The sequence below is a fragment of the Pleurodeles waltl genome, chromosome 5 (genome assembly GCF_031143425.1).
Source record: "Pleurodeles waltl isolate 20211129_DDA chromosome 5, aPleWal1.hap1.20221129, whole genome shotgun sequence".
Lineage (NCBI taxonomy): Eukaryota > Metazoa > Chordata > Amphibia > Caudata > Salamandridae > Pleurodeles > Pleurodeles waltl.
This window is the reverse complement of record NC_090444.1, coordinates 1,050,278,489-1,050,300,080: the sequence shown is the minus strand read 5'-3', so window position 1 is coordinate 1,050,300,080 and position 21,592 is coordinate 1,050,278,489. Positions and strand designations below refer to the sequence as shown.

General features: G+C 44.0%; 1 protein-coding gene across 4 annotated transcripts in view; it reads left to right on the top strand.

Moving 5' to 3' along the window:
* The window catches only part of UTRN (utrophin), a 1,374,288-nt gene that overhangs the window by 442,148 nt on the left and 910,548 nt on the right, over window positions 1-21,592 (top strand). For all 4 annotated transcript variants that reach the window (XM_069235249.1, XM_069235248.1, XM_069235247.1 and 1 more), the window contains exons 23-27: window positions 3,107-3,319; window positions 7,687-7,803; window positions 8,956-9,111; window positions 15,882-16,052; window positions 18,414-18,593. In XM_069235249.1, the coding sequence (XP_069091350.1) occupies window positions 3,107-3,319; window positions 7,687-7,803; window positions 8,956-9,111; window positions 15,882-16,052; window positions 18,414-18,593 (837 nt within the window). The remainder of the gene's footprint in view (window positions 1-3,106; window positions 3,320-7,686; window positions 7,804-8,955; window positions 9,112-15,881; window positions 16,053-18,413; window positions 18,594-21,592) is intronic.

Below are 21,592 nucleotides of genomic sequence, written 5' to 3'. Positions count from 1 at the left end.
GCCCTTTTTTTTAGAAAAAAAAAAAAAAGACATTTTTGCTGTATTTTGGCTAATTTCTTGGTCTCCTACGGGGGAACCCACAAACTCTGGGTACCTCTAGAATCTCTAGGATGTTGGAAAAAAAGGACGCATATTTGGTGTGGGTTGCCTATGTGGACAAAAAGTTATGAGGGCCTAATCGCAAACTGCCCCAAATAGCCAAAAAAAGGCCTGGCACCTGAGGGGGAAAAGGCCTGGCAGAGAAAGGGTTTAATTTGACATATCACTGAGTTTAAACATCTCATTGGTTTGCAGCTGATCTGCAACAGTTTTGGCCTTTTCAGTACCATCTATAAGAGGGGGGGTGAGGGAGATTTGAGGTCACAAATAAATTCCATTATAAATTTCCTGTTGACATTCATGGTATAATGTTCTAAGATATCGCCAAATTACTCGTGCCATACATTCATCACCCTTGTCTTCCCTGTCCTCTTCATCCTCTGCCACCCATATCTACCTTGACTCCTCATTTCTCCTAACAAGCCATGACTTTCCTCCTACTTTGCTCCAATCCCACGCTGTCTCTTTGGTAGTGAAAGTGTAGCCATCTCTGTTGTGACCCCACCAAGCTGTTCCTCCAGCTGCTCAAGAACGAATTCTTCTGATCCTCAGGACATCCATCATGGTCCAAAAGCAAGTATTTTTTGTACCCTCAATTTGGTATTCGTTACCCATAAGAAGAACAGACTGAAATAACTTCAGGTCAGGTTTATGCCTTGTGAGGAATTGGGAGACAACTCTTGTCCAGAAATGGGAGACAGCGTTTTCTCGCAGCCAATTTACATTTCACAATAAGGCGCTCCATGCCACTTGTGTTGCACAGACTGTTCACCCCAGTCATCTCACCTCTTTTTCACCAGACATACCATTCTAATCACGTTCTCAACCCTAGAAAACTTCACATAGAGGGTACTGTCTTCAGCAAAACAATCCTCGCTCATTATTCCCTTTAACTCAAACTACTCATCAACCCAGTCGACAAAGAGCCTGTTGAGCCAACAATGTATCTCTAAACTATAAATTAAAATATTAGAAGCGAGTGAAGGAAGAAGACACACAGAATAATTGCTTCTGTTACCCTCTCCATAAACATTCTCACCATTAATACCACCTCCCTGCAGCAACAAGGAGAAACTTATGCTCATATGTTTTCACCACACTTATTGTCCCTGTCATAGAGTCCCTAGAAATGGCACAAGTCACCAGCTGCAACCACAACTCCTCCCCAGCCTTGGAGTATTGCAGTCAAGGTGTTGTTTTGCTTCCTCTGGGTGGAAGCGGTCATAGTATCCAGGACAAATATGTCTGGTTGCCCTTAGTTTTCCACTTATCCCTGCAGCAGACAAACTACCCACGCAGTCCGAAACCTCCCTGGGAGTCTAGAAATGCCTCATTTTATGCTCTGCAATGATGTGCAGCCACACCAATTTCTCTGACATCTCCACAAAGGGGACATTGTTGCTCTGACCTTTTCCTTAACATAACATGGTAATTTTATATTAATGCACCACCCTCCCGTCTTCTACTATAGCCAAAATGTCAGTCAGCACAGGTTTAGGATTCTCTAAAGCAAAGTGCTGTATGAACCACTGTATTATATGCCCCTCCCCCCAATCCACATAATTTGAAAGGCAGGTGCAGGGGATGTAGTAGAGGCCTTTTCAAGATGATTACTTGAAAGTGTAGCCAAAATACTGATGCAGTGGTCCTGGTTCATGCAGACCGTTGTCTAGAAGGTCTCAAAAACAAGCAGTTGTGATTGACTGAAGAGCAGGAGAATGCAAGGTTCACGTTGATGGTGGTTCCACTTCATACCTGATTAAGCTGCAGACACCATGATTTAGACACTGAGACAAAACTTTAAGGTATCACAGCAGGCCTTTCTGCCCTACAGAGGTTGGTGCCTTTCACTATTTCCCACATGCAAACTGTCAGTGATCTATGTTAGGGGCACCCATCCTCCTGGTCAGTTCTCAGGTTTGAACTTTAGCTTCACCCTAGTGCCTCCTCATAAGACACCACCTCTTTGTCCAGCCCCCTTACAGTATCCAGGCAAGTCAGGAGTAGGGATGCTTTTGCTGCCTGTCCTATGATCTCTCTAGGCCCCATATACCCTTCCCACATAGATTTGGTGCCCTGTGTGTAAAGCGGGAGCTGATAGGAGGTGCCTGATAAACCACCAGTGAACTACCGGCGCCTTTGGAATTCCACCACATTTCACCATCCATCAGGTCCCACCACTACTAAAGAAGCTCATCCACTGGTTCATCCAACTTCACCAATGCAGCCTCATCCATTGAGACCTTATCAAGTAGTGGTTTAATAATACTGTTGTCTATTATGCCGGGGGTTCCACTGCTGAGGAAAAGGCACAGTTGTGCCGTTAAAGAAATAGGGCAGAAGCTGGGAAACTGACACTCATGGCAAATGTTCCTTCACACATACCATTATTTTGGATGGAGTTCTCAGTACCCCAAAGTAACAAAAAAGCAGAATCTTGCCTCTTGCTTATAGGGCAATTGTAGCTACAGGAACACGATGCAGCAGCAGTATAATATAGAGGATTTCATGAGAGGAATTAAGGAAATGGGGATGAGTGCAGTATCTGTGAAATGGAACTGGCACAATACAGCTTGTGGGGGATTAATAATGTTATGAATGTACAGAAAGTTTGTGAGTCTCTTTAAACATTCTTGAGTACAAGGCAGCCTCTACCCCTCAGCTTGATGAATGAGAAAGAAAGGGCAGCCACTACGTCTCATCTTGGTGAATGAGAAAGAAATGATCAAAACCACAGAATACTAATTTCCTTGTTTCATATGTGTGCTAGTGTGTCGGGGCTTAGATGTGGGGATACCGCTGAAATTATTCTAATCAATGTTTACCGTTGTATTTTATTAAAATTGCTGCCTGCATTGGGCGTATAAAATCAATAAAGAAACATTTTTAAAAAACATTCTTGAGAATACTTTTTAAGATGAAGGTTAGCTGAAATAAGGGAGGTGGTTAACTTAGGAGAAGGGTCTCCATGAAAGTTTGGTTTACATATTCTCTTGCTTCCCTTTAGGCCTTCTCTCAAACACTAGAAAATCAGAAGCCCTCCATTGATAAACTTACCTTGGAAACAGTTGCTGCTGTTCGAAATGCATCTGACGATAAGGGGAAAACATTTACACAGTCACTGGAAGAGTTACATGACCAGTGGAAGAAACTGAATGACAGGCTTTCCGAAGACATTAATCGCCTGGAGGATGTTTTGTCAAAACTGAAAAAGTTTGAGGTAAAAAAATCTTTGTGTTGCTTTGTGTAATGAGATTTGTAACTAATGGTAGAAAATATATGTGAGAGAGGATAACAAAAGTAGATAGTGGAAAGAGAGGGGGCTTACTTCACTTCTGTTATCAGAAATTAAGGGTGTCTCTGGTGGGAACCTTATGATGAAGCATGCCACTAACTAGCGTTAGTGAGTGAGGGTTCTTTTAAAAACCTTAAGGGTATCCCTATTCCCATAAGTGGGAGGCATGAATGTATGATGGAACAACGAATGCTGGGACCACGCATGCCTGAAAAATGCAGTCGGAACAACAACCGCGTTGTTACCACGATGCCTCTACCACGCATGCCTTTACAGCGATTTTTGTTGTTGTTGTAAAAGCATGCCTAGTAAAAGCATGCGTGGTTCTAGCATGCGACCCCCACCTCACCTGTCCCAAGGCCCAGAAGGCCCACCCACCCTAAGCCCTAAACCCTTCTCCGACCTTACCCACCCACCCTAAAAACAACCGACCCCCCCACCCTGCCCCTAAAAACAAAACTACCCTGATCCCTCCACCCCACCTCCAAAATGAAACTATCCCGTCCCACTCCCAAAAACCAAACTACCCCGATTCCCCACCCCCAATAACCAAACTACCCCGATCCCTCACCCCCAAAAACCAAACTAGCCTGACCTCCCCCACTCCCAAAAACCAAACTACCCCAATCCCCCCATTCTCAAAAAAAACAATCTAAACCAAAAAAAACAAACTACCCCAACCCCCACCCCCAAAAGCCAAAACTCCCCGATCCTCCTCCCCCAAAAACCTAACATCCCCGATTCCCCCACCTGCAAAAACCAAATTACCTGACCCCCCCGTCCCCAAAAAACAAACTACCCCGATCCCCCACCCCAAAAACAAAAGTACCCCGACCTTCCCAAATCAAAACTACCCTACCCCTAAAAACAGAACTGCCCTTATCCCCCACCCCTAAAAACCAGAACTACCCCAATCCCCCACCCCGCCCCTAAATAAAAAAATAAAAATACCTCGACCTGCCCCCACGCCAAGCCCTTAATCCACCCGCCCCTAAAAACTACCTTCCATCCCTCCCCGAGCCCCACTTAGCTGCGTCCTCTTCCGATGCACTCTCCCTTTTTCTCTGCCTTAAACCACGCATGTGCATTGTTCAGCACATACGTGGTTAAGGCAGGGAAAAAAGGAGTCGTTGTTCCGCTTCATTGATTGTTGTAGAAAATATGTATGCACATCTGCTCCTTGTTGTAATGTTGTTTGGTCATGCCAGGGTGCAGTAGTTCTGTAACATACATAGGAAGGCCATGTGAGAAAAGATCCATTTTACTATCTCCCTTTGCATAGAATTGTTCCTCACTTACATCCTCACAGTTAGTAAGGAGCCATCCGATACTTCAGATGATTTCTATTTGTGATAAAGATTGTATTGTCCAATTTTATGTCATCGTTAAATTATACATGCCCACTTTACTCTTAGCTGAATCTTTCATTGTTATGTTTTTGCCCTTATTTTATTTAGTAACAAACTCAGTCAGTGTTTTGCGGTACACAGCATAGTTCAGGCTTACTCTGCTATTTAAACTTGTTCTTTGTACAGAAAAATACCTTAAGCAACCCTCCTTATGGGTTTCACATTATTTCATACGCTTTTGATACATGAGAGAATGTTAAGAATATTTATTCCACTTAATTATGTTCTTTTTAATATGAAACAAAACTTGGCAAAAATAGAAACACTTGTACAAATATTTCCTGTGAAATAATTTACATTTACAATTTTCCATCTGCATTAAAGGAAGTTACATTGCATGTGTCTGCTATGCATATCCCATGTAGGCCTTGCTACTGCCTCTCTGACCAAATAAACTGCAGTAGGAAACTGATAATGTACTGAAGGCTTTTGGTTTGTAGAGACTCTTGAGTCTGAGGGTTCGTGCAGTAGTGTTTTAATTAGATAGTTATTATGTTCTTATACACTGTAGGCCATTAAACCTTTTTTCTTCCAACTGGGTCCATACCAAATAGGTCAAAGAATTCACCTTGGAGCACTTGTGAACACACTGCCTTAAACACAGATGACAGATGTGTCATTATTTGCTGTGTTGCTGGAAGACAGTAAAGGTAGTGTGTGGTAGACTGACTTGGGATAAGTCCACAATGGGCAGTATGTATGTATGTACTCTTTTGTGCATGAGATCCTGGTATGAATAATGATTCACAAATAAATAAAGGATACTTGCAGTAAGTACCTGACTGTTGCAGTTGGCAGAATGACGGTCTCCCACATTGAGTGAACTCATAGCACCTTTATAGAAATCTTGTTAGTCAGTGGTTATCCTGAAAGTTTGTTATGTATCTAGTGACTCCTGGACCCATGTTGAACACCTTTCTTCTCATGAAAACTTCTATGTAATGTTCAGTGGCTCCATTGTCTCGATGACTGGCTGTTGAAGGTGGGCTGACCACAGTTAGTTAGGGTCCACCCCCAAATAACAGTGACTACCTGACATTATTTGGGCTTTTGATCAACAAGGTGAAGTTGTGCATGGCTGTTTCATAGAGGCTTGCTTTTATAGGTGTCTTGGACATGTTGTAGTTCAGGGCCTTCCCTCCATTGCAATCAGTCCAGGACATTTGAGTTACAATCACAATGTTTCATCCCTGGTCGTGGATCTCGTGAGAGCAGCTCTGAGGCTTCTTGGCCAGTTAGATTCCTGCATCTTGCTTGTCAACTGCACCAGGAGATCAGGCTTGTAGTGGAATCTGTAGTCCCAGTGAGCACAGCACAAAGGCAACCGCAACCTGTTGCATCTCATCTAGGTTTCAATGGTGACTACATCTGATCTGGGGTGGTGCCTGCTTGACCTTAGTTGGACCAGTGTCAGGCCCCTCCCTCTTCCCCACCTAGAGCTGATGGTAAGGATGGATGCGTCACTGCTGGGTTGGGGGGGCTTCTGGTGCTGTGGTAAAAGGTTCTGTGCCTCTGGACTTGGCCTGCACATGCCTGATCGTGAACCACCTGGCTTGATCCTTGACTGCCAGGGCAGATGAACTCAACTGGTGGTGCAAGGCAGATCACAAATGGCGTCTAGATCTTGAGGTGGCACAGGACATCTTCTGACAGTTGGGAGAGTGCTCGCTAGACCTTTTCACCACAGTCGAGAATGCCCAGTGTGCAAACATTTTTGTGTGGTAATTCCTGTGAAAACTATCACTAGGAGAGTCAATCTGGCTGGAGTGGACCTTTCTGTCTCTGCATCTACTGCCCCAAGTTTCAGAAGAAAGACCAGGCACAAGTCATCCTGGTGGCTTTGGATTAAACCTGGAGAACATGGGATTCAGAACTTATTGGCATGGATGTCTGCCCTTCGAACAGGCAGCCACCTTGAGAGGATATTCTTTTGCACCAGCAGGGTTTTGCACGTGAACCTGCTTAATCTACACCTCCGTGTGTGGAGATTGACCGGTGGCAGTTGACTGTGTTCGATCTACCACCGGAGAATGTGGATGTCACGCATGCCGCCAGGCATCCACCAATGAAGCCCATTTATGCCTGGCGCTGAGACAAAATTGTGACAAGACATAAATTTTACCAGCCAAACTGTCAGATGTTTTATTGTTTGTTTTGTCTTTTGCTCAGCAAGGCCTTACAGCGGTCACTATTAAAGGTTATTTGTGTGATCTTTTGACATTTTTGTGTTTCTTGGACAAATTGAGCAAAATGTAATTTGTTATATAGTAGATTGGGATATCCAGGTTGTTTGTTTCGGATTTTTTTCAGTTTGAGAGTGACTAGTTACAAATTATTTGAATCCTTTATTCTGCAATGAAAGAAGCCACCCACTGAAGGTAATTGAGCTCACACAGGTGGACTCTTCTGCATGTTATAGTGTAACTTTTACATGACACGTTTGTGTAAAAAAAAAAAGAAAAACACTTTTTAAATATTTTACCTAGAATAATCTTATTACTTCTGAGACAAGATTTTCCGAACCGTCAAATATTTGTTATCCTTACTTTTTGCATCTGTGTCTTGACCAACCACTTACCCAACTGCCAAGTAAGACAGTCGTCTTTGTATCCTTTCTTCCTATTCAGTCGCATGTCAGGTGCATGCACTAAGCCACTTGTGTCCAGCGATTGGCCAGGAGGACCAGATAAATGCAATGTTTTCACTATGGCAACATGAAATACATCTCCATACATATAGAAGTAATTTCCATGGTCAGTGTATATTGCAGTCTGGCTAATGAGTGAAGGTTGGGGCACTACTGCATTGAGTTGGAATTATCTCTTCCCAACAGGGTAGTACTTGTCACACAATTAATACTCTTATTTTCTGTATTTGGTTCAGACTGATTCCAAAGTCACTCAAAGGTGGTTGGATGAAGCACACAACTTTGTAACAAAGGAGCAGGACGTATCCCCCGGGGAATCAGAAGGGCTTCAACCAAAATTGGAGAAGTGCACGGTATTTATTCTGAATGTAGTTACCTGTGGAAAGAAGTTGCAATGTTCTGCATATTTTGCTTCATTTCATGTTGATCAGTTTATACACTTAACTATTAACACTACTTTGCAATTAGCTTAATATTGCTTCTGTTTCTTAAAAATCTCACTACGTAGTTATTTGAGCTTTAGTGCCTTGTCTAGTTATTTTGCTCATTTAAAGTTATATCTATAACTTTAGTTATTTTAGCGATCAGTGGGCTGAAGAACCCGAAGAAATACAAGAGGTGGACAGATTTATTTTGTTATATACAATGGTTATGGAGTGGAGGTAAACACTACGAGAACCAGCAAGTTTACAGGTTATGAAAAAGATGAGGGTTGAGATAAATCTCTTACAAAAAACAACTGAAAGTCTGAGAAGACTAACAGGATGGGGCAAGGTGGGTGCGGGGTAGTGTTAAAGAAGGAAAGGACAGTCAAGTAGTTAAACATACAACTATTTGTTCAGATCACAAGAAAAATGTATTTTATACCTGAAAGAGCTGGAAAAGTTTCGGAGAAGCCAGTGGTCAGGTATGTGAGGAATAGAAAGCATTTCTGTTTCTATGATGGAACTTAACTTTGGTTCACTTCACAGTTGCCTGAGTAAATACCAGTTGCATAGATTAATTCAAGCATTCCACCCATCACTTTTTTAACCTCAGTGGAGCTCTTAAAGTGCGATGAGTATGCTCAAGGGGGGGGGGGGATCCTGTGCTCAGTGTACATCTTGAACCAAGCTGCACCCAAATGAAGAGGCCGAACCCAGTCTTGGTTTGGTTGTGTTCTGGTTCAAAAAGGATCTTGTTATTACTCTTGGGGCAGGACCAGGGCTGTGTGTTGGAGGTCACATTATCAGTGAAAGTTCCTATGGTGGGGATGAATGGTTTTTAGTGGATTTGGCATAGACTAATATATATTGGCACCGACTAATGTGTATACCTGATCTTAGGATGCTCTGAGCCAGGAACACCTGCAAAATTACAGATAAGTGTCCTGAATATCAATGAAGTGGCAGTCCTAATTGGTTATTCGTTTGGCCCTTCTCTTTAGGGTATCTCCGTACAATTGCATTTTTTTAATGTGAGTAGATATAGTTTATCATGATTTTCCCACCACACTCTATCAACAGATACTTGTGAATGAGATGGAAGATGTTGAGTCATCTCTGAAGGCTCTGAAAGAGGTTGAGTCCATGCTTCGGAACCAGCCCCTCGCAACTTTGCACAAGTGGGTGCAGCCGAGGCTGAACGAATTGAAGGCACAGTGGGAGAATCTGAGTAAACAGGTTAGTGATAAGATTTGTATTTGCTTCACCTTAATTTGTGAGGCAAGTGTGATAAAGTAACAATGCTCAGTGAAAATGTCCCTTTAAATTAGTTGTATCAGTGGCATATTTCACTATTTTCATTTGACATATTTTTTCCATTGTAGTGTATAAAATGATGAAAGGCCTGCTATCTTAATTTAGTAATGGATCTTTTAATGGAATCTGACCTGTTTTTTTGTTGTTTGGAGGCTATTGAATCGAGCCAAAGTGTATTAAGACTGTGGTCTACTTCAAGTGATATGATGAATGTCTCAATATAAGACTATTAAGCAAGCTAGGAATTTGTTTTGGGGGTGGTTGGTCGTTTAATGATTAAATGCTTCAGGACCTACCTGCAGATGGTTCAGGTTAATGACAAACAGGTCAGCACAGCAACTTCTTCCATGGTTGAATTAATCACTATTTCATTTAAATAATGTTGAACAGTGTAGCATTATACGGGGCTAAATAATCTACTGTTGTTTAATCTATAGAGAGTTAGTATACTTCAGCAGTAGTTCTACCAGATGTCTTATCATTTTCTGGCAGTACCATCAGCACAATGGTCATATATATCTGAAGTGATATTGATCTGACAGTATGCATACAACCTGTGCTGCATGGAGGGGGGGCACTATAGTGTTCTTTTCACTGGTGCATTTCTCACTTCAGTGGGAATAAAATAGAGTACTAGAATTGTTGTGTAACTTAAACAAAAATATTTGTCTGTGTGTGTGTATATTTATATATCATCAGTTGCCCTCTGTCGCAGCAAGATGAACATCTTGACAAAGGTCTTGCTACCGGGCATTTCCTCATCTGAACCCCTACTCCCATTCAATGACTCCTTCACTGACGTTCTTTTGAGGACTTGGTCCAAACCTAACACAGGCGCTCCTGTGAATAGAACGACACCAGCAGCCACCGCCCAGCACCCTACCCCAGAGAGCTTGGCAGTCCAAGCCTCAACATCCCAGGGCACATTGCCTACTGCCCCCTGGATATGGAATCCAAGAGGCTGGACTTTTTGGGAAAGAAGTTCTGCCAGCCTTGCATTGTGGTCTGTGAACACCACATGCCTTTTGGGCTGTTACTTTCACACTCTGTGGGAAATGGTTGTGCAAGTGCTGCCACAGGTCTCAGAGGAGTCCCTGGCCAATCAGGCTGTTGCCGATGGCAGAGATGCAGCAAAGTTCACAATACAATGTGGACTTGACACAAAATGAATCATTGGGCAGAGCGGTTTCATCGACAGTTACCCCGAGGTGTCATGCCTAGTTGAGAACCACTGGCTTTTTGGGGGATGTTCAAGCTTCCCTTATAGACATGCCCTTCCATGGCACCTGTCTCTTCGAAGACTAGGCAGATTTGGTACTCTAGCACTTTAGGGACTCTTGTGCTACGCCCACGTCCTTGGGCTTCTCTGCGGCCCCATGTCATCCACAATCTGCCTTTTGCTCCTTTCGTGGCTACGGAAGGGGCGCCCAGCCATGCCAATTCCTTCCCAGCCACTGAGCTGTGCATACTTCCCAGCCTCTGTGTGGCCGAGTGTGCGGTACCCACAGGCCTCCTGGGTCAGGTAGCCAACGGTCTGGTCAGTCCACCCCCTCCCTCCCCACAGCAGCTGCAGCCTCCAAGGCATCCTAATCTGCTACTTTACCATCATGGGTATCCAGTTGGCAGCAGGATTCACCGTCACTTGCCCCACTGGTAGTCCATAACATCAGAGAGGTGGGATTTGCAGATTTTTCATAGGGACTGCTCCCTCCCCTTCGAGACTACTCCTCACTCCATGCAAGTATCTCACAACTGGTTAATGGAGAATCATCTGTCCCTTCTCCACGAGGAAGTTGTGGATCTCGGGCCACGGGAGCCATTGAGAGGGTTCTGGTTCCAGAAGCAGGCTGAGGTTGCCTTTCCCGCTACTTCCTGTTTCCCAAAAAGGATGAAGGACTTCATCCTTTTCTAGATCTTTGAGCTCTCAATTTCCACTTCATGAAGGAAGCATTACAAATTTTCACAATGGCTCAGCTCTTGTCTTCCCTGGACCCAGAAGAATGGATTGTAGCTTTGGACTTGCAGGACGCCAATTTTCACATTCCTGTCCTGCCTGCCCACTGGTGCTATCTGCGGTTTACGGTAGGCCATGAGTATTTTCAGTTCACCGTGCTCCCTTTTGGCTTTACCAATGCCCCTCGGGTGTTACCCAAAGTGATGGCTGTGGTTGCAGCCCATCTGCAGAGATCAAGGGTCTTCCCCTATCTCGATGACTGACTTTTGAATGTGGGCTCGCTCAAGGCTGTCGTCTCCCACTTCCAGACTACGGCGGACCTTCAGCACTCGCTGGGGTTCACTATCAAGATGACAAAGCCACACCTGACTCCCTTTCAGACGCTTCCTTTCATCAGAACTGTTCTGGGTATGGTGCAGTTTTGGGATTATCCTCCTAAGTGGCAAGTAAGGGATATTCAGGCTATGAGACCGATGTTGCACCTCAATCCTGCATTTTGGTGAGACTGACTCTGAGGCTGCTGGGCCGTATGGCCTTCTGCAGCCTGCTAGTGTCACGTGTCCCCTGGCATATGCGGGCTCAGCAGTGGGACCTGAAGTTCCAGTGGGGACAGCGTCAGGGGAATCTCTCCGATGTGGTCCAGATCTTGGAGGGATCTGCACAAGATCTGCAGTGGTGACTAACAAGCCTAGATTGGGTCAGAGGCAGGACCATCTCCCTTCTCCTACCAGATCTGACAGTAGTGACAGATGCATCACTCCTGGGATGGGGGGGTCCATATGGGAGAGGTGGAGATCAACAAACTATGGTTTCCGGCAGAATCAGGACTCCACATCAACATGCTGAAGTGCTGAGCGATCTGTCTAGAATTGAAAGCCTTTTTACCCTCTGTCAAGGGAAGGATAGTGCAGGTGTTCACAGACAACACCACTGTCATGTGGTAATGCAGCAAACAGGGCAGGTAGGATTGTGGACTCCATGTCAAGAGAGCCCTAGCTCTCTTGACTTGACTGGAACAGCAGGGCATATGAGTGGTGGTCTCTCTGAATGCTAGGGAAGACGAACCCAGCTGTCAATACCTGCTGGATCACAAATGGAGTCTCCACCCGGAGGTGGCACAAGCAAGGTCTCATCAGTGGGGGAGAGCCTTGGTTAGATCTGTTCACCTCCGCCGAGATTGAACAATATCAAGAGTTTTGCATGCTGGAGTTTCCAAGGCAGCTCTTGCTCGGAGACGCTTTTTGTCTCAAGTGAAGCTCTGGCCTCCTGTACTCTTTTCTGCCCTGGCCACTCCTGCCCATAGTTCTCAAGAAGATCAGGGACGACTAGGCCCAAGTTATCCTCGTGGCTCCTGACTGGATATGGAGAGTCTGGTATCCTGAATTATTGAGTATGGCCATCAAGCCTCCTGTCAGGCTACCCCTCTGGGAGGATATTCTGTCGCAGCAGCAGAGGAAGGTTCCTCAGCCAAACCTGTCCACTTCCTGCCTTTCTGCATGGAGATTAAGCGGCAGCAGTTAGCAGCTTTCTACCTTCCTCCCGAAGTCTGTTGAGTTATTCTGGCAGCCAGGCATCTACCTACCAAGATGGTATGTGCCTGCCATTGGAAAAGATTTGTGGTGTGCAGAAAAACATATCGATCCTATCTGAAGTCTTGCTTTTTTTTTTTCTTCCGCTTGCACAGCAGGGCCCTGCTCTGTGCACTTTTAAGGGCTGTCTGTCTGCTTTTTCTGCCTTCTTGCGGCTGCCTGAACGACCCTCCTTGCTCAAATCCCCTATTGTTCATAGGTTTTTAAAGGGTCTTGGTCATCTTTTTCCTCCTTCACCAGTCATCACGCCTCCATGGGATTTCAATCGGTCTTAACATTCTTAATGTGTGCTCCTTTCGATCCTCTCCACAAGTGTCCCTTCAGGCTTCTGACATTGAAAACAGCCTTCCTTGTGGCAATTACATCTGTCCGCAGAATGAGTGAGCTGTAGGTCTTATCATCTAAGCTGTCTTAGCTCTCTGTCTACCCTGACAAACTGGTACTTCGCACAAGGTCCTCATTTCTGCCAAAGGTTGTCACCCCATTTCATGTAGGCCAATCAATCACATTGCCAACCTTTTTCACTCTTCAACATCCCTCAAAAGAAGAGAGGTGACTCCACTGTCTAGATCCAAAAAGACAGTTGTTGTTCTACCTTAACCGGACACGAGAGTTCTGGGTGGATGAGCAACTTTTTGTGGGGTATATTGCTGCGAAGAAAGGTTGAGCGGCGCACAAGCTGAACATCTCCAGATGGGTCATGCTCTACATTAAAATCTGTTACGCATTGGACAAGAAGCAGCCTCCTGATGGCTTGCAAGCTCATTCTACCAGAGCTAAAGCTGTGACCACAGTGTTAGAACACAGAGTGCCGGTCCTGGACATCTGCTAGGCAGCACCGTAGGCGTCTCTGCACAAGTTTACCAAACACTACTGTCTGGACAGTCCGGTCCGTAGGAATGGGCACTTTGCCCGTTCTGTCCTGCAGAACTTCCTTGTTTGAAATTGGTCCACGGACCCACCTCCATTGAGGTATTGCTTGGGTATCAATATTCAAAGATAAGGTATCTGGGGCTGGAAGTCTCTATCAGATGAACAAGTAAGTTACCTTGGGTAACGCCTTTGCTGGTAGAGACTATATCTAGCCGCAGATTCCACACCGACCCACCCTTCCTCCCTGCTCTGCAAATCGATTTCTAGGGACAGTGCTGATCTCTTTCAGGGTCCCATTTGTTCACACCAGTGGTCTATGCACTTCATGGCTCTGTGCTTCTGGTGTGGAAAGTCGGGTGAAGTGCGCCTGGGTGGCTCCTAGATTGGTACCGCAACATCGCTTCTGGCTCCGACAACGCATGAGGAGCAATCAACGCCACCTACTGGCGCGCAGGGCTACTGTTCACGAAAAATCTTCAGGATCTAGTCTGACGCCTGAGGAAATTCAAAGGTAAGGAATGTGCCGCTAGATTATGTCCCTCATTATGACATTGGCAGGCGGCGTAGGCTGCCCGCCAATGCTATACCACCGTCAGGCTGCCTGTGCGGCCTGAACCTCGCCGGCCCTATTATGGTTTCCCTGCTGGTCCGGCGGGTGGAAACAGTGTTTCCTTAGGCCGGCCCAGAGGGGACCAGGGCCTTAACATTGCAGCCGGCTCCAAATGGAGCCGGCTGCAATGTGGCGGTGCAGCGGGTGCAGCAGCACCCGTTGCGCATTCCACTGCCCGTAATCCGGGCAGTGGAATGCGCAATGAGGCTGTGTATGGGGGCCCCTACACTGCCCATGCCAAGTGCATGGGCAGCACAGGGCCCCCAGGGGCCCCTTAAGTACCCCATTCCACCAGCCTTTCATTGGCGGTGTTTACCGCCATGGACAAGCTGGCGGATGGGGACTCGTAATCCCCAGGGCAGCACTGCTTGCAGCGCTGCCCTGGTGGATTACAACTGCCGGGACTGCCAGGCTGCAGGCTGGCGGTAGCTTGGCGGTGTCGGCAGTTGGACTGTGGCGGCTCCGCCACGTCATAATGTTGCGGTCAGACCACCACTTTGACGGCGGTCCGACCGCAACTGTGACCGTGGAGGTCTAGTGACCGCCAGGGTCATAATGCTCCCCATAGTCTGTACCAGATAAAGCGTTACCGAAGGTAAGTAACTTTTCTTCAACTCCTACCTCATAATTTTAGGAGCGTTGATAAAGAATTTAGGTTTTCTAATATGTCTCTTCACGTGATGCTCCTAGTTATTCTCATCTGTCATTGTGTTTTTAATTTTGTATGTAGTCTTATGTATACAGTGCTGATATTTAGGCTGGTACATCATTCCATGATCAGTCAATTTTTAATGTGCACGTGCCAGTTAACATGCAGGGGGAGGCATACTGAGGCCATAGTTTTTTGTACTGCCTCAGCTTGTGATGTATGGACACATTAAGTCATATTCTGATACTTTGCCCGAAATGAGACAGAATCACCTAAGATTGTTTGTCATCGAATAATTCACCAAACTCTTCTGGGAAAGTACAGCTTGATTTTTCCCTTCTGAAAATTTATCAGGTTTTTTGTTTCTCAGTGGCCATCATTAGTCAATTTGTTTAATTCAAGTGAAGCTTGTAGTAAGTAAAGAGCTGCTTAAAGCTTGCAATGATGTCAGACAAATCTTTCATGCAGTCAAGTGCTGTTGATTAGAATATGGCCTGCCCTTGTAGGCAGAAGGCATGATGGAAATTGATGAGCTCTTAGAAACTCAAAATAAGATCTTTGATGTGTTCCAGCATACACTCAAACATCACCAAATTGAAAGTGCACTAGCAGATTTTTGATATTGCTGGCCCTACGTCAGTCCTTTGTTTTTACGTTAATAGTGGTGGTTTCCCTGACTTGCTTGTTCCCAGGCAACTTTAAACTGTGCTTGAACGATAATCAATTGCTAATCAATTTTAACAATGATTTTTAAATTGTATTTAGACCATTATTGTGCTACATTATCTACCACTACACCTGCCAGGTAACTTTAGTGGTATGCTGCCAGGACCAAATAAAAGTCCCCATTGTATGAGTACACACCAGCCAATTCTGTTCGCAAACTTTAGAAGCAAAAATGTACATAATTATACAGGCAAATGAGGTCAATATATTTCTCATAACATTTTGTTGGAAACTCTTGATTGCCATCTCGGTGCCTTGAATACCAACAACAAATGTGCTGTCTTATCCTAGATTTTGCAGGAGAAGAGTATGTTGGCCGAAAGTCAAGAAAGAGCTTCCAACTTGAAGAAGGATCTGTCTGAGATGCAAGAGTGGATGACACAAGCTGAGGAGGACTATCTGGAAAAGGACTTTGAATACAAGTCTCCGGAAGAGCTTGAGAGTGCAGTGGAAGAGATGAGGGTAGGATATATTTGTTTCTTGAGTATAGCTGATATTTAACACTCAACTGGATTCAAAATCAATATACATATTTTACTCTTTTTTGTTCAAAGCATTAAACTAAAGTAGTGATTAGAGAATGGTATAGCTTTGTGTACTGTGAAACCGTAGAGTAGATCACCATTTGGTGCGAAGAGAATAAAGGTGCCTTCTTTTGGTTTGTCTGTGCCCCATTGGTTGCTGGCTCCATTCTCTTTCCCTTATGATAGGATTGGGCAGAGCAGTTCCTTGAAGTTGGAAAATTGCAACAAACACTTCTCAAAGTATTGTCTTGTGTCTATAGTTAAAGAGTTTTGTGAGCTCATAGAATACCCCTGACATCTGTGCTTGCATGAAAGGATTCGCAGGAGAATAAAATGTTGCAGTTGTCATAACAATACAGATATCCAGGGTACAGACCACTGCTTTGGTTTCTGTTAAATGTGACCACCTTACTACGTTGCATCCATTCAAGCAGCTTCTTAACTGCGAGAGACCAGAAGAAAATTGCAGTGATTTTTTTATTTGCAGGAAAATGGAGCCTGATGATGGAACTCATGGTTTTTGTTTGTACTTCCTGTGAATGATTTCCCTTTTAGCAAGTTTTGAACTTATATATTGTCCTCTTCGATGTACAGGGAGGCAGGAATGCTGTTTTAGTGTTGAGCATCTGGTGAGCAGCATTCTTCCTTTGTAAACTGAGAGAAGATCAGCTATTACGTATCTTAGCGTTTGAGCAAATTCATTTGAATTAAGAATAAATCTAACTGAAATCAATCCTGTGAGCTAGACTGAGCACCTCAGTGCTGACTAGTTGACATCGGAAGCCAGTGAATCATTCAGATGTTCTGAAGAGATGTGTTCTCTTTCCTTTGCATTTAAAATCAATGTGGCTACTGTGTTTTGGTGGGACTGACAACTATTAATGAAGCTACTTGAGAGATGGAGTTGGCATGATTCAGTGTAATTCCCAGACGAGTCTTAACCTTTTTGAAAAACCTGTTAGTTGATGAAGACACTCAGCACCTTATTGTCTGGTGACCTGAAATTGTGGTTGGAAAATTGCTCTAAGCAGGCAATGTTACTACTGCCAGGCAGTCTGACCTGGCAGTTCCGAGTCCTACAAGTCATAGTTGGGTGTAAGATGCCATTTCAGTCTTACTACTGTCTGAGAATGCTATATATTTCTTCCCTTCCAATCTGGTAGCCCTACGAAAATTCAGCCTGGTAACACATTTGCACTACAAAGACTCTAGATCTTTGTGCCCAAATCTAGATTTTATTCTGCACTTAAAATGAATCAGTATTATTTTATGTATTTTTTTAGGAACAGTGATTGCACAATGGCCATTAAATGACTAATCAAGAGGGTCAGAGGACCGACCATAAAAGGCCAGCACCTCTGCCTCAGTTCCCACGAGAGGAATTGTACTCTATATCACCTGGGCATACAGTACAAGGGGGAACCTGTGCTTTCCATCTTAGCTGAGCGTTGTTGCTATCTCTTGTCTGTTCTTGGCTTGCATCTAGACATCCAAATCATAACCCTCAACGACCCGAACAAGAGGCTTTGTGCACGCATTGAAGAGGGTGTTAGCGAGAGATGCTTATATTATTTTGTTGAAAAGAAGTGGCCTTTGGCTCAGGTGTCCTGCATTTTTTGGTGCTGTTTCCTAGTTTCAAGTATTGAAGCTAGCAGCAAAAAGACCTAAAAAGCAGCTTATCAAACAGAAGACTAGAATTCATTTCTCTAGCTAGATGGGGATTCATTACCACATTACCACCACCTGAACAAGCCGAACATGTATTAATGGACCCCTGGTGCAACCACATCTTCTGCACCATTGATAGCCTGGTCATGGACAAAAAACCTGTTACAACTGCCTTACTGCATTTCTAAACTGGAATCTAGTGGGCCGTTTTGCAAAAATGTGTATTAGTATGAGAAGCAGTACTATAGGAGTATGCTTTTAAGCAGTCGTACATGCCTTTGTGAAACTGCCACAGAACGTACAACTGGCTGTCAGTTAAGGAGTGCCCTGTCCTTTGTAAATGTACTAGTTGCTCTAATTGTATCTGAATATTGCACTCATTGTATATTAATATTACCACTGGAGATGTCTTGGGGCCAATTTACAAAGTCATGCAAGAGTACGTAAAATTGTGTGTGCGTATGTGTTTGTCAGTCATTATAGTGGGTCCTGAAGTCCTCAGTTCATGTATAGGGCAGGGGGTGCAGACCACTCGAGATTAGTCCGACATTGCTAGATGGGCAGTTTGAGCTAAGTATAATTGACAGTAAAAGGCAATTTTCAGCTGAAACACGTCGTTTTGTACACGCAGAGAGCGAAAGAGGAAGTGATGCAGAAGGAGGTGCGAGTGAAGATTTTGAAAGACAACATTAAGATGTTAAATGCCAAGGCGCCCTCTGGTGGCCAGGACTTGACGACTGAGCTGGACGAAGTATTGGAGAAATACCAACAACTCTGCAATCGAATCAGCGGGAAGTGCTACACCCTAGAGGTGGGTACTGGAAGGAGAAGAATTATAGGCAGCTGTTTCTTGAATCAGTCCAACAGTTGTTTTGTTGAATTTCCACGAGCATGGCGTTTTGGTACCTAATCCCTCCATTTTATTCTCTTGGCAATTGTTGGCATATTGTAACTATTATCTTGAGAGTTCCTTTTAGTATTCAGATTTGCAGATTTTTTTTTCTTAATTTCATATCCCTTTACCTGACATCTTTTTCTTGACAGCATTCTATAAAACGCCTGTCGGAAAAAGGAAATATAGATGTATACATAGGAAACATTATAATTTTTGTTGGTATCTCGTACAAGTTTTTTTTCAGTATTTTTTAATTCTGGTGCTCTGAAAAACAACAGAGATGCCATCAGAGCACCGTTATTCAGTTCGCCTCCATTTTGTGCTAAAAATATGGTTCATCAGTAGCAATATTCGAAGCTGTTCTCTGCGTGCTGACGAGCCACGTGGCTGGTTCCGTGGCCCGGGCTGCAAGCTTTGCTCGGAGGACATGCGTGTTCTGTCAGTATCTGGCTTAGCTTGGAGCAGGAAAGATGACATATTAAGAAGTGACCACCCAGTCTGGTCCGCCAAACTGCTTTCTTTCACCATGGCTGTAGCAAGGCCCAGGTGGAGCATTTTCCTAGCCAGGCGCAACAATGACGTGGTTTTATGACACCGCTTAAAGTTGCTTCGTTGATGTGCTGATTGATAAGAGCACTAGCAGAACATCTGGGTCGTAAAACTGGCATGTTTGTATCCCTTCACTGGGTACCAAATACTATTTCTCTTGAGGCTTGCAAACTGAAAAATGTGGGTTTTTTTTTTATGTTATACCTGATATCTGGGTTTTCTGGTTTGAGACATTCCCTTTGAATTCATCTAAGTTTTTTGAAAGGGCAGTGTAGTGTCCTAGCACACCCACCCAACACAGGCGTCACCAGTCAGGTGACCTTGCCAATAAAAAGGGCTGGCGCACGTGCCTGTGGCCAGTTCCTACTACCATGCTACTGTGGCTGCGTCACTTTATTCTGTAGCATGAGGGCCTAGGGCCCCCAACACTACACGCAGACTCCAATTTTTAACAGTTTTTTGTGGGAAAGTAAATTTGATGCAATCTTCAGGTGTGTCAATAAGCAGGCGTGAGGAAACGTTGATACCTACTCTCTTTTTTTGTAATATATTTCAAGCAGTTATATAAACACTTGAATTTCTTCCTTTTGCTATTGTGGAAGAACATCGTCAAAAGGCATCGTCGAAGCCAAATTGTCATGTAATACAACTGAAAGGCGAGACCTTCTTGCTTTACCACTGCTGTTCAAATATTTCTCCGAATCTGAGGTCTTTTGAATTCACAACTTGTGAATGCTGCCACCTTGTGACATTATTTAAAAATGTTTTTCTGAACCAGTTGAAAGGGACATGGTAAACTGCACTGGCACGCACATATTCGTTCATGTCAATTGCTGTGTTCTGCACAGTGATTGACGTGCCCTTAAGTCAGTGATATGTTATCTTCCTATTAGCCTGCTCCTTTCTGAACTTGTTTGTACGATTATTTTTTCCTGTCGGCTTGCTTTCCAAGGCAAGTTTACTCACTGTAAATGTGACATTTTTTGTCTTTCCCCTATAACGAGGATCAACAGTCATTTCGACCTGTGAATTAGGCTTGAGATGCATGGGAAGAATGGTCGCAAAAAGTGGTTGCATATTGTGCACCAACCTTTTCGACCAGTCTTTAATTTTGCATTGCAACCTCTGTACTAATAGGTCCTATCAGAAAATCTCCAGTTGCAGAAGGTCGCAAAACGACTTACCTAATAAATTTTAACTTGGCAGGTCGCTGTTTGGATCCCCTCAAAAAAATAACGAATACAGGGGTGTGGGCCTCCAAGGAAGGGAGTACCACAATACCTGTGTTTGCAATAAAAAATAGATAACTTTCCTTTTTGTTGGTTTAAATCAACTCACTTTCTTCAACTTGAACTGGTGCTGTTTATTTATGTATTATTATTATTATTTTTAAAAAAAAGCTTACTGCTTGAAATTCATTAGGAGTTACAGATAGTGCTCCCTGGACCCACTGCCTGCCGCTCACAAGGTCGCCCCGACAGAATTCTTATAGGGGATGGTGTCCCAAAATGTCACCTTCCCATTTGCAAACCTTTTGCCACCTTCTGTAAGATGTGCGTAACTGATCAGTGGTTTGCATCTGTAATTGTGATTGGAAACCTTTAATGCTTACCATTGCATCTGACAGTTAGGAGTGGATGTCCCTTTCATACCTCACCCTAGTTGGGAACCATATGGGTTGCAAAACTCTTTTTATGAGTCGGGAAGGCCTTTTTGACTTGCAAAATAGTTTTAGTAAAAAGAAAAAAATGTCATTTTGCCGTCACAAATCCTGTGATTTTGTGAATTGTACATGAGGCCCTAGATGTCCTATCACATTGTTAAGCGAGATTGAGCAAACAGAAAAGGAGACAGTGGCTGGTAGAGGACAGAATGACTGCCTGAGGAGGTGGATGATAATGATGTCAAACCTGTATTTTTATATAGCATTTGATATCATTCCGCAAGACATTTCAAAGCCTTATAAATAACGGGGATAACTAGCAGGGAGTATGTCTCAGTGAGCTGAGAGTATAAATGCAGTATTCTAGAGGCCAAGAATTTGAATCCTGGCATTCTGATCTCAAAAGCAGGGAGTTTTCCTTGTCTGTATTCAAACGCGTGACTCAGAACAAAGTAGATGTCAGCTGGAAGCACAATCCATTAGATCGTTTCATTTTTTTCGCAATTTTTTGCCTTTTTCATCAGGTGTTTCTAGCTTCTCTGTCGTGTGTTTATGAGGTCTACGTGGACTAAATTGGCATACCAAAAGTTTGTTTAGTATTTGGATGGAGATGATTCTGTCTTGGGGGGGGGTGGGTGGGGGGGTCTCAACATCGTTAATTTCAGAAAGATATTGGTAGTAGGATGACACAGTTTTTGCAGGT